This window comes from Hyperoodon ampullatus, assembly GCF_949752795.1.
Source record: "Hyperoodon ampullatus genome assembly, chromosome: 4".
Lineage (NCBI taxonomy): Eukaryota > Metazoa > Chordata > Mammalia > Artiodactyla > Ziphiidae > Hyperoodon > Hyperoodon ampullatus.
The window spans coordinates 69,012,948-69,026,223 of record NC_136917.1 but is presented as its reverse complement, the minus strand read 5'-3'; the positions used below and the strand labels follow the sequence as shown (position 1 = coordinate 69,026,223).

General features: G+C 36.5%; 1 protein-coding gene across 1 annotated transcript in view; it reads right to left on the bottom strand.

Moving 5' to 3' along the window:
• Positions 1-13,276, bottom strand: part of FBN2 (fibrillin 2) — a gene marked incomplete at both ends in the record, with an annotated part of 228,924 nt that overhangs the window by 103,414 nt on the left and 112,234 nt on the right. Inside the window, 3 exons of the mRNA XM_079704022.1 lie at positions 662-799; positions 1,723-1,956; positions 3,449-3,601. Coding sequence (XP_079560148.1) covers positions 662-799; positions 1,723-1,956; positions 3,449-3,601 — 525 coding nt within the window. The remainder of the gene's footprint in view (positions 1-661; positions 800-1,722; positions 1,957-3,448; positions 3,602-13,276) is intronic.

The window sequence follows — 13,276 nt, the reverse complement described above, 5'->3', positions numbered from 1 at the left end:
ATTTTCTTGCTGCACTTGACACTTGACACTCCTTTTCTCTTGAAAGCATACCGTTTCAAGGCTTCAGTGACATGTATTTTCAAGATTATTTTGCCACCTCTCCAACATTATTACTAATGTTGCTGGTACACAGGGTTCCAGCTGTACTACTCCTGTTATCTTTTTACTCTTCCTGTTGTTCAGCCTGGCTGACAATATTCACCCTCATGGTTCTAATAACCACCTGTATGTTACTGACTACTAAATCTCTAACTCTAGTCCTGAACACTCCTCTTAGCTTGAGACCTCTATAATTAAGTATCAGACACCTAAAACTCAACATGCTCAAAAAGAGACTCATCAACCGCTTCCTCCCAAACTCCACCTTCTCTTGCATGTTAATGATGCCACCGTATATCCAGTGTTGCTAGGCTAAGAAGGAGGGAAAGGGGGAAGCAGAGACAGAAATCACAACATTTAGGATCAGAAGGGGAAGGGGAGTCTTGAAGTGGTCCAGCTCAGCAGTAGGTTAAGGGAGCACATGGAAGAGCATGCACACAGGAGAGACCATTTGGAAATTAGCTTTACTTCAAAAGGCTTTTTAAAAATCATATTCAGCCCAACTTGTTCCTGTAGTCTAAAAGCTATTAGAAAACCAAGAATTAAAGAAGCATGAGCTTACCTATGCAATCCCCATTTGCATCCTGCTTGTAACCCATGTTGCATTCACATCGGTAGCTAGAAACAGTAGGTATGCAGCGTCCGTTTAAACAGAGATTAGCATGGTGCTTACATATATCTATTGTCTGGTTCAGAATAGCTATGGAAAATTAGAGCACAAATGATATTTCATCATTCCAACATGGATTACTTTTCTTAAAGTCGATTTTTAAGAGGATATTTAATAGTATATTATTTAGGTGTACATATCAAAAGCCCACATTATTCTATATTTTATTAAAACTTTAATGTTGAGAATCTAAAAACTATTCTTGAGACACATGGTTGTAACTTGCATTTGTTAAGCTACACATCTGGAAACTTTGCCCATAATGGTGTCTTTTTTAAATTTCAGGAATGTTCTACTGTACATTTGAATGCTTTCCATTTCTTTTTTTATTTTGTATTTGAATATTCAGATATAGTAAATAGGCAATATGCCAAAAAGAATAAACATAACACTGTAGGACATCATTAAATATTATTAGCAAGAACAGTTATTTTAAAAAGAATGAACTTAAATGTCAAGCACACCAATGCCAATTCTGGCAGTTCTCAATTTCTTAAGTTATTCAACGAAAGAGGGCGAAGAAAAGAAAGATATTTCATTATAATATTTGTATAGGCACAGAGCAAGACTTATTCAATTTATCTCAGTTGAGAGATGGTTCTGGAAAACAATTCAAAGGGTGTATGATCAGGGCAGCTGCAAGCACCAAATGAAATATACTGGAACCGAAAAACGTGATCTTTAATGGTGTCATCTGGACTTGGAATATTACCACGCTCTCATCTCTATTTTCAAAGAGAACCTGGGTCACTCATTCTTTTCTCCAATTTAGAAAGTTTATGGAGCATAAAAATAATACTTTCCTAAGATTCTGTTTTACTATATTATGTTTTAGACCTTGAAATAAGTTTCTGCACACACACACAGACACAAACATACTTTGGAAAAAAAGTTAGATATAAAATTACTTAAGGTGGAAAACCAAAGAGTCTACACACAAAGTGAACACTCACTTAGTCCAGTGATGATGGGCCCCTGTCCCCCGGCCCCTACACCGGCTCCCCCAACACCAGGAGAAAAGCCATTGCCTCCAGGAATGGGAATGAAGCCTGTCCCTCCTGGGCCATAGCCATTGCCATTGCCACTTGGAGCAAAGCCACTCCCCCCAGTGCCTCCAGGTCTGGAACCAGCACCCCCTGGAATCCCTCCTATTGGAAGTCCATCCATGCAAAGTCTGCGATATTCCTCTAAAAGAGAAGAAAGTACAGTTAACCATAAATAAATGGATTTCTGCATAATAAAGGCAATTTGTGTACTGTAATAATCATTTTAGGTTATCCTCACTTGATGATATGAATAAGTAAGTTATTATCTTAATAAACATTTTCAATGCTAGCAGTGGCAGAAAAAGATACAGATGTTTCAGAAAAAATTAAAATATGTATACCATATTTTAACTGAGTTGCATAACCAAAGAATTATCTACACATTTTGATTTTATGTCCCTAAGTGCAACTCATAAAATTCCAGATATAACTGTAAATGCAAGAAATTTACTTGAATGGATGAAAATTAAACCTTTAAGTAATTCATTCTGTATATTTGGTTTTACTTAAATCTCCATCAGTATTGTACCTACACATTTTTCCTACCTCTTCTCTTCTCTTTAAGGGATTAATATGGCTTCAGAATAATTTTTTTCTAATGTGGATTTTTAACAGAAGACAGTATTTAGTAAACTTTTAAATCTGCTCATTATTTGTCCGAGTATCAAAGCTGAGGGAAAAGAAGCAAGAATATAGTGATTGCCTTATTTCCTTAACCATTCTCAGAATTAGGGCACTATATAAGAAGAAGTGAAAACTATTTAGCTCAAGCAATTGTTTGAGTACTGACATTACTATTATATACTACTAGTGGAACGATGAGTTTCCAAAATTATATACTATGCATTAACTCTACTTTTAAAAATTTTTTACTATTCGATTTTGGAATTTCACAGCTTAGAGATTTAGGAAGAATGTGCCTTAATTTTTTTCTCCATAATAGTACATATAGATACATATCTTTATAAGCATATTTCAAAAAGTGTTATTATTTTTCATAGTATTTATAATATAACATGAAGATAATATAATAACATATTATCAACATACCTTTACGTGATAAACACTAAATGTACTTTACTATTCATATTATATTAACAAGAGGAACTACTTCTCATTCATCTTAATTTCGCAGTATAGCTTCAGGTATACAGCAGTTAATATAGCAAAGTGAACGAGACGTATCCTCCTACCCTTGTATTCTTAATTTTTAAGGTCATTAGAAAAGAGAGGACATATCTTTAAGGACTGGGACACTATAAGCTAAGGGCATTCCTGAAATAAAGTATAAATGAAGGCCAAGTTTTGTTATTCAAGCTTCAGATAGAAGATTAGGAGGTTTTAGAACTGAACTGAAATACTGACATTCCAGATAATTATTAAAACTTCTTGCTTAAAGTCAAGTAATGATCAGTTTTTAGGATTTTTTCTAATATTAACAAAATGGATATAATAAAAACTGATCCCAATAACCAATGCCACCCTAACCCTCACAAAAAAACACCCAAGTCATATTGAAGACACTAATAGGAATGCAAACATGACTTGTCTTTAAGGGAAACACTAAAGTACATTATTGTTACTAATTTTCCTAACACTGTCTGTCCTGAGGAACTTGCAGCCAGCAGCTCACCAGAGCCTCTGATGGGACAGGCTTCAGGAATGGTTCCAACACCCCAGCAGCGGCCGGGCTCACAGCAGCATTGCATTTTTGTCATTCTGCCTGGAAGCTCTTGTGCACAGCGACCATTCACCAGGCCGGAGAAACATGTGCCTGTTCTCTGATCTGAACATATGAAAATTAAATAGAAGACATGACAGAATTACCTGGGGTTCACATCAATTATTTCACATGTTAGGAGATGCTAAGCGAAGGGAATTATTTTACTTAATTTCTATTATATCTACTCATTCGTTTAATTTCTATCACATCTATTCATTCCTTTACTTATTTACCAAGCAAATATTCACTGAGCACCTATGCCATGGCATACAAAATGAAAGATGTGAAGCAGATATGAACCAACACTGCAGTGAGAAGCCACACCCAGACAGACCCAGAGCTTGAAGGAAAGCGACAACCCAGTCTCAGCCTAGACTGGTCAATTAGTCACCCAGCCAACCTGCAGACATGTACTGTTGTTCGCTACTGAGACTTTTGTGGTTATTTGTTACCCAGTAGTATCCACCTGATGCAGGTGCTATTTTAGAAAGGTTGAGCAGAACAGCTCCTCTGAGACAGTGACATCCGAGAAGAGACTTTAATAAGATGAGAGCATGAGCCACACAGTTACCTGAAAGAGGGGCATATGCGAAAAACGAGGAACCCATGTGACTGGAGAAGAGCAGGCAGAAGCGGGGGTGGAAGACCCTGAGTTCAGAGGCGTACAGAAGGCAAGAGTATGCACAGCCCTACAGACCATGAGGGAAGGACTTTCGGATTTTATTCAGAGAGTCAAAAAAATGTAAGTCTAGTTTCACTATATATTATTTAACTTTTATCTAGATGCTTCCAAGAAGTTTTGTCTGTGACAAGAAGAAAACAGGAGCTGCATGTCACTGATGAAGATGAAACCATTAATTACAAATAATGTTATTAATAGGGAAGGCCTAAATTTTTTACACTAGATATTGAGTTTAAAATAAATATATTATTTCCTCGAATGGTCCAAAGTATACCTCAGGTTGCTTCTACGTTATTGTTAAAGAATTGGTTTGAAAGTACTCCATGTAAGAATCAGAATGCCTTCCATTTCCCAAAAGAAACCCAGTATGCCCAAGAGCAAAGTACTAAATGTGATGTATGTGTGCATACTTAAAGGCACTGCAGACATTTCATAAACGTTACAAGCTGGGCTTGGATAGGCTGTCACTGGGAATAATTTCACAGAGAGGTTTCTACTCCCAAGAATGATCCAGGAAAATAGTTTTTAGGATATTCATTCCAGGAACTCAAAGTATCATATTCCTAGATTTACTTGATTGCTACACTCCTCAAGAATAGGATGCAAATTAAGATAAGAAAGTCCTAAGCTCTTTACAGTAATCACTCTTACAAAACACATTCAGGGCTACATGGTACATTTGACTGTATTGATCTCTTCAAGGCTCTGTAAGGAGGAGGCTGTACCATAAGATTTGGAAAAAAAAAAAAAAAAAGAAGAAGAGTCATCATGGCTTTTAGTCAGGATACCTAGGTTTACATCAAAATATTATTACTGTTGATTCTGTAACATATCTTTTCTTCTTTATGGAACGGGGCTGATGGGAGAATTAAATAAAACAATATATGTTCTGTTTCCAGCAGAATGGTGTATTAGCTACCCTGAGTGTCTCTCCCAATTGAAACACCCTGGATAAAATATGAGAAATTATTTTTAAAAATACATCATCTTGCTGACATCAAAGGAAAAAAACAGAGTCTCAAAATGAAGTGAAAACAGGAATCTGAGGAGGTAAGTGCACACCTAGCTTTCGGTTTAGGGCTTCTGCAAAACTCTGGAGATTTTGATTTTCAACTCTGATAATTTCACAGGGGGTTAGAGCCTAAGATATAAAAGCCCAGATTCACCTCGTTAATGCAAAATGTAATAGGAAACTCCCTCATAAAGTAGGAGTCCCAAACAGCTATATCCTTGTTATGTGGCTAATGTAGAGGAAGGCAGCTAAGAGACTTGCCTGTTTATACCTCAGTGCTGGGTGAAGGAAAAAAAAGATTCTTCGTAAAAATATGAAACCAAAAGCTCTTTCTTACATAGACAGCTTTGATGTCAAAACATTAAGTTTGTGTTCTGAAAAACTTCAAAGGAAGAATATAACATTAAAGAGGTCTCCAGGTAGGGATATTCCAAGTAACTCGCAAAAACCAATACAATTGAGGACTTAATACTGACATAGGTCTCAAAGAATTCCCATAGATAAAGTTCTAGGAAAAAAAGGAGTAGCTAACAGTAAAGTAGCTAAATAAGTAAGTAAATAACGCACAGAGAAACAAGGCTCAATGAACAAAAACTAGCTGAATAAACAGCAGGTTTCAGATACTGGAATGGTCAAACCAATTCTGAAAATCATTGTTTTTGATTAATGATGATTCATTAAATATTAATTAATAGTGAAATAATCTTTAATCTGTTTAAGGCAATTAAAAATCTAAAAATGAGAATAGTAAAAACAAGCCCATAAACAATGAAAGAAAAGATGTAAAAGACTTCAATGAAACTTCTATAAATGAAATGATCATAACTGAAATAAAATGCTTAGTGACTATATTAAGCAGTGTATTGCACATAGATGAAAAGAGAATTACTGAGCAGGAGGATATAGCTGAATATATTATTTTAGTGTTGTTCAGAGAGTCAAAGAGATGGAAAATGTTGAGAAGAGGTTAAGAAGTATGCAGGTGAGGGTGAAAAGGTAATTTGCATCTAATAAGAGTACTAGAAAGTGTCATACGCAGACAGTTGTGGGGAGGCAATAGTCAACAGATACTAGTTTACAACTTTCTAATGATGTTGCAGGACAACCTCAGATCTAGGAAGTCCAATAAATCCAAAGTAGGAAAAATAAAAATAAATCCACAGCTATCCATATCACTGTGAAACTGCAGAACAACAAAGAAAAGGTGAAGATCTTAAAAACAGCTAGGAAGAAAAGACAGATTATTGGCTAAGGAATGATATTTAAATCAATCACCGACTTCTTAATAGCACCAGTGGATGCTAGAACACAATAGAATAGTATCTTCTGTATGCTGTGATAAAATAACTGTCAACCTAAAATTCTGTACCCCAAGAAACCAAAGGGAAATTAAGTTCATTTTCAGGAAAACACAAACAGAGATAATTTTCTACCAAAAGGTTCTTGCTAAAGGAAATTTTAGAAGAGGTGTTTTAGGTAAAAAGGAAAATAATTCCAATGGAAGGTTTGAAATGTATGAAGGAATAAAGAGGGAAAATATTGTTAGATACATGGACAAGTACTAAAATATCAAACATTAATAATAATGATTAATTTGTTGCAAACGGGGAGTGACAATTGACTAGAATTTTTTAAATTGGAAGGGCAAGATCAAAGTGTAACCATTCTAATATTCTTTCATTTTTTAGATGTGGGTAAAAATACAGATTAATTCTAGGCTTTAAGTTACACATGCATCTTCATACAGCTAGGATAACCACTAAAACCACAGAAATAAACTACATATTTCTAAACAATAGAGGAAAAAGAATGGGGTGTGGAAGAATGGAAGGCAGGAAGCCTGAATAAATCCAAAAGAAAGCAAGAAAGAGAAAGTAACAAAAAGGCAAGATAAATGGGAAGCAAAAAAGAAGATAATAGAAATAAAAGCAAATATATCAGTTACTGTAATAAACACAAATGAATTTAAATCTCAATTTAAAAGACAAAGGCTTTAAGACTATGCCCCCAAAATTTAGATTTAGGCTGTTTAAAGAAGCACATTTAAGACAAAAGGAAGCAGAAAGATTGAGAGGAAACATATCCAAATGGAATATATTTAAACCTTCCTCTCCAACTCACAAAATGTGATGCCAAATAATATGAAATAAAATGAACCAAGAGAAAATATTTAGAAACAGACCAAGAAGAAAAGAAAAAAAACTTTAGAGAATCAATATACATCAATAAATGGTTCAATTCACCAGGAAAATATAATACTTTTAAACATTCATCAGCTTATAACATAGCATCAAAATACATAAAACAAAAGCTTAAAGGGCCACATGGAGAAACTGAGAAATCCACTACCAAGGTGGAACATTTATACAACTCTTTCAGTAACTGATAGACACAGTAGATAAAATCTAACAGCTCAAGAGGAAATTTGAACAGTACAATTAACAAGTTTGGCCTCATATCTATCCAACAACTGGAGAAAACACAAAACTTTTTCAAGCCAACATGAGAGATTTGCAAACCAGGTAAACTCCTTATACCTCTAAACAACTCATGTGTCAAATACAATACCATACTGAAAATAAGGTAATATGTTAAAAAAATGAGTAGGGGCTCATCAGGAATCTGTACCAGTCTCAGATTTTGGGAGTCTGCAATGTCACTGTGAGGGCTCCACAAATTTATACTTACACTGAACACTGCAATGCAAATGAAAATGCCTCATAATATATAGGCACTACTATGGTTCCCACTGATGGAGATTCCACTGTGACTAATAAAATACAAATTCATTTAAAATTATTACTAAATATCCAGTAGTTTTTTTTTCATTATGTATTTTCTCAAAGATATTGGGTTATCGTCATGTGGCTCTGAACACATTTTTGATATTAAAGAGGGGGTCTTCAAATTCAATAAACATAATTAACTTCTGTCCTACACAGTTTGGAAACCTCTACTCAGTCTTATAAGATGTGTTGGAGGAAACCATGTCATTGTTGAGAGGGTGGAGGGGCAGAAAGAGAAGACTGGAAAGTAAATCATAACTTTTCCCCATAAATTCTATAATTAGTCTCTTCTAATAACATCAGGGAGGTAAACAATCTACTTCCAATCCTTTGCATCAAAAACATATCAGGATGAGATACAGACACATGTAGTGTGATGTCTCACAATTAAGGTCTCTCCAAAAATACATTTCAAAAGGAAGACAGTGGCTGAGAGTTAGGTTCTTTCCTTTGCATATCTGAATTGCACGGTGCTTAGAAAGTACTGTGTTGGAAATGTGCCATATGGAAGAATAAAAAGGGGCACCCTATAGAACTAGCTAAGAGTTGTCTAGGCACATCATCCCTTGAAATAGGGAATTATTAGGGGCAAAGGCAGAAGAAGCATATTTATTATACCATTAGGAAAAATCCTTCTAATGCTTGGTATATATTTAACTGTAGAATTGATATGTCATAAGTAACAAAAACATGTCTAGTCCTCTAATAATCTCTCCTATCACCCTCGCTACACTCCCAGAAGAAGATTTACATCAAGTCTTATTTAAAGCCACACTGAGGAAGAGGAAGCAATCCGTCTCCTCTGATTAAAATATAAATCTATCTTGAAACAAAATAATGGTACTCTTATCAGAGTTTGTTTCATGTCTTGACATTTAGTCTAAACTTGATTTAAGTGAACTAACAGTTAATTATACAATGTGATGAAAACTTGGTAAAAGATGGGGGTGGGGCTTACCTTGAAAAAAATATGTCTCCTGTTGAATGAGCTTTGCTTATTAAAAATGAAGGGGTCAGCCAGAAAACCCTGATGAGGTTAGCTCAGGTCAGAAGACTAGCGATAGTAGGTGTTCAGTAAATAGAAACCATTGTCTCAGACATCAGCTCCTGATACTGGAGGCCTGAACTTGCCTTGCTGAGAGTCTGGCGCCAACCTAAGTTCCACTCGATTAATTCTGCAGATTGCTATTCCTAAAATACTTTCATGTTGCTTTTGTGTTTCTATCATACAAGACTAACTAGAACTAGGAACAATGAAAGAAAGAGAACGACTGTGGCTCCTAGGTTTACTTCTTCCTTTAAAATAGTGAAGTTTGTATTCCTCATTGTCTAACCTTCTCTTTCTAGGACATTCTTTCTTAATTAAAACTACTACCCCTGTTCCACCAGTTGCCTTTTATATGATTTTGTGGTTAAAACTTGAACACTATACAGTTTACTGTTTCATCCCTGTCTCCCTTCCTCCATTAGTTAAACATTTTTAGGAATTTTGGTTTATCCTTCAAGCACTTGTTGCAAATGCATGCACACACATGTAATCAACACCCATCATCACATAGAGTGCTGCACAAGGACAGCATATCCTGACCATCACTCTGTATCACTGTCAGAAGATCTTCCTCATTTCGCTTAAACAGTCTTCCCTCATTGTCTTTTGTCTCTGTGCTGCTCAAAATTCTTGATGGGCTCCACCATCCTCAGGATCAACCTGCTACTTCTTAGCACGGCAGTTAACGAGCCTCAGCAATAGAGTCTTCATCTTAACCCATCTGTCCTGTTTTGTCTCCAACTACTTTCTTACTCAGCTCTCTTTCCCAGACAAGCTCTCCTCACCGTCTCCAAGCCCCCTCACTTTCAGCATCTGTACTGCTGCTGACACCTTTCTCTTCGCTCAGTGCAGTCTTATGCCTTGTTTAGCTGCCATCCATCTTTCAACGTCTCTATCAGTACTCACTTCCTTGAGAATTTTAACTATAATAATCAGGACTTTCTTTTGGACTTACAGCATTTATTGGCTAAGAAATTATTTAGCAATTAACGACCCACTGCCTCAAACTTTCTCTTACGTTACTACTTTTCACATTATGTTTTCAGGTTTTGTTTTCTCAAGAATACTCCATGGCAATACTGTGCACTGAAACTTTTGTAAAGCTCAAGGAAATGCACAAGGATACTGTGGCAACATCACATTACCTTAAGGACTTCTAAATGCTTACTTTCATTTTCTGAACTTCACTTGCTGCTGACTGGCACTTTCCAGTCCCCCAAATAGGGTCCCTGCTAGTTCTGTGTGCACAACAGTAGCTGGTACATTAACCTGCATACAGAACTTGCTCACGGCTGCTTGTCAATCGTTACTGACAATCGTTACTGACTCGTTGACTGCCAGTCACTCTTCTTGCCTATATTGCAACGTGGAAATTAGGTATTAATAATGCCATGAATATTATAATGACACTGAATTACTAAATGATATAAGGGTCATTACGTTGTGCTATTAAAAATGCTTCTAAGAAAAAAAATATTAGGTAGGGGTTGACTCTTTTTCGAAATGACATATGTTAGTACTCTTTGTTAAAAAGGAGAGCTGTTTCTAGGGCTTCCCTGGTGGCGCAGTGGTTGAGAATCCGCCTGCCAATGCAGGGGACACGGGTTCGAGCCCTGGTCTGGGAGGATCCCACATGCCGCGGAGCAACTGGGCCCGTGAGCCACAACTACTGAGCCTGCGCATCTGGAGCCTGTGCTCCGCAACAAGAGAGGCCACGATAGTGAGAGGCCCGCGCACCGCGATGAAGAGTGGCCCCCGCTCGCCGCACCTAGAGAAAGTCCTCGCACAGAAACACAGCAAAAATAAATAAATAAGTAAATTAAAAAAAAAAAATTCTAAAAAAAAAGGAGAGCTGTTTCTAGAATATTTTTTAAAACTTGATGGAAAACAGGAGATAAAATCAAATTAAGAATTTGATTTTTATATTTAGCATAAAATGAAATGGGAAAACTATCCTCATTTATAATTAAAATGCCCCGCTAAACTCTCCTGCCATATAAAGCTATTTCCTACACATAAAAGAAAAAGGCAGTTTATTGATGCTTTATAATGTTGTATAGATTCAAGATGTTTTGATTAACTAGAATAAGGAATTAGGGCAGCATTCAGCATGTGCCACTCTTAAAATAAAGGTGCAGATAACATGCAGTTTCTTACTTAAGAAAAAGCTTTGAGTTCATCCAACTCATTATTGTTAGCATACATGTGGTTACAAAATAAACAGCATGGAAATATTTATGACATATATAATTCAATCATAAATAAATTCCATCTAAGAAAATACAGACTCAGATTTTAAAAAATCAAAACCAAAGATCTCTTACATATTAAAATGCTAGATTTATTTTTTTCATATGTGAAAAACACATACTTATTCCAAATGAAACATAGTTATTCAAAAAATTTTTAAGCTGCTTATTACTTAATTTTAACATTGGTTTTGCAATTTTGGAATGTCATTCTCCCCTCCTTAGGGGCTTTCCTCTATTCCTGGGTCAGGATATTGATACTGAAATGAATAGGGACTCATGGTTAGCAAAGAACTCACTGTGCCTCAGGCCTCTGGAGCTCAAGCAGGCTTTCTCACCTTCTGAGCATTGGGGACTGTAACTCAGTGCCATCATATCATGTCCAGCAGGATGCCAAATGATGCAAAGCAGTTATTAACCAACATTAAATTCTTACATTCAACGTCATCTCATTCATTCATTTGCTGGTTTGCCTATTCATTCAGAAAAGATTTACTGAGCCCAAACTTCTAAGGAAGGGACTACATAAGGCACAGGGGACAGAAAGCTGCATAAGGCAGGACCTAATGGCGCTCAGAGTCTAGCCAATGAGTAAAGCACAAACACCTGTGACACTGTGATAAACCCAGAAATGAAGGAAATAAAAAATATTATGGGAAGGGCGGATTGACTTTGCCTGACAAGAAAATGTGGGTTAAACAGGGATGGCTATAAAGAAATGTTATATCTAAGTGGGTACTTAAAGGATGAGTTGGGTTTTAACAAGCATAGAAGGGGGAAATCAAGATGCTTCAGGCAGAGGAAGTACTGTGGGCAGTGTGCTCATGTACTGCAATAAGAGAAACATGAGTGTGAGGTAATAAGTGGTTAGAGATGAGTCCTGAATACAGGCTGGGTCAGGCTCTAAAGGGCTTTGAAAGTCCAGTAAAGGCTGAGAACTTTATATAAAGAAGCAAGAGATAGAGTTTACCATGATTTAATGGTAAACCAAATATCTGACATTGAAGAAAACAACCTCAGAAAATCACTGGGGATCTTGATCATGATTATCTGAATATGATGAAGAATATGCTTCCTTTTCAATGCAAAAAACAATGCATTGGGCTTCCCTGGTGGCGCAGTGGTTGAGAGTCTGCCTGCCGATGCAGGGGACGCGGGTTCGTGCCCCGGTCCAGGAGGATCCCACATGCCGCGGAGCGGCTGGGCCCGTGAGCCATGGCCGCTGGGCCTGCGCGTCCGGAGCCTGTGCTCCGCAACGGGAGAGGCCGCAGCAGTGAGAGGCCCGTGTACCACAAAAAAAAAAAAAAAAAGAGCATGTGTTGACTAAAGAAAGACTTAGAAATTTAAGAAATGAGAGAGAAAGAAACAACTTAGAAATCTGATATAAAACACTAACATTTGTTAAGGCAAATTCTGCCTTCTTACTAGTTGGTCTAGTTGTACAGTTCATTCCCAAAGGCCTTCAATTACTCCACATTATCTACCAAATAAAATATATACATCTTATTTGGCATTTTCAGAACTTCATGGTGATAATCTCACTTATGTCTCCAGCCACATTTCTTCTAGCCATTTCTAGAATATAAGTTTCCTGAAGTCAGGGTCTATGGCATCCAGCCAGTGATGTTCAACGATGACTAGCAAACTGACATTTTCCCAACAGAGCTGAGTTCATGCCTATTTCAAGCTGATGACTGCACATATGTGTGTATGTGTATGCACATTCTTTTCCTATACAGTTTAAGAAAATTAAGCCAAGTATAGGTAGTTCTACTAATTTTCAATTCTGTTAAACTATGTTAAATGAATCAGACTTACTATGCAGTGAGCCAACTGGTAACACTGACCCTAAAAACAGTTAATTTGCTCAGTTTTATAGACTTAACGCCTCTATAATGTTTTACCTAGTGTAAGATAGAACTCTGATTCATTCGTGAAGAACAAATAATTGTTATTCAAAT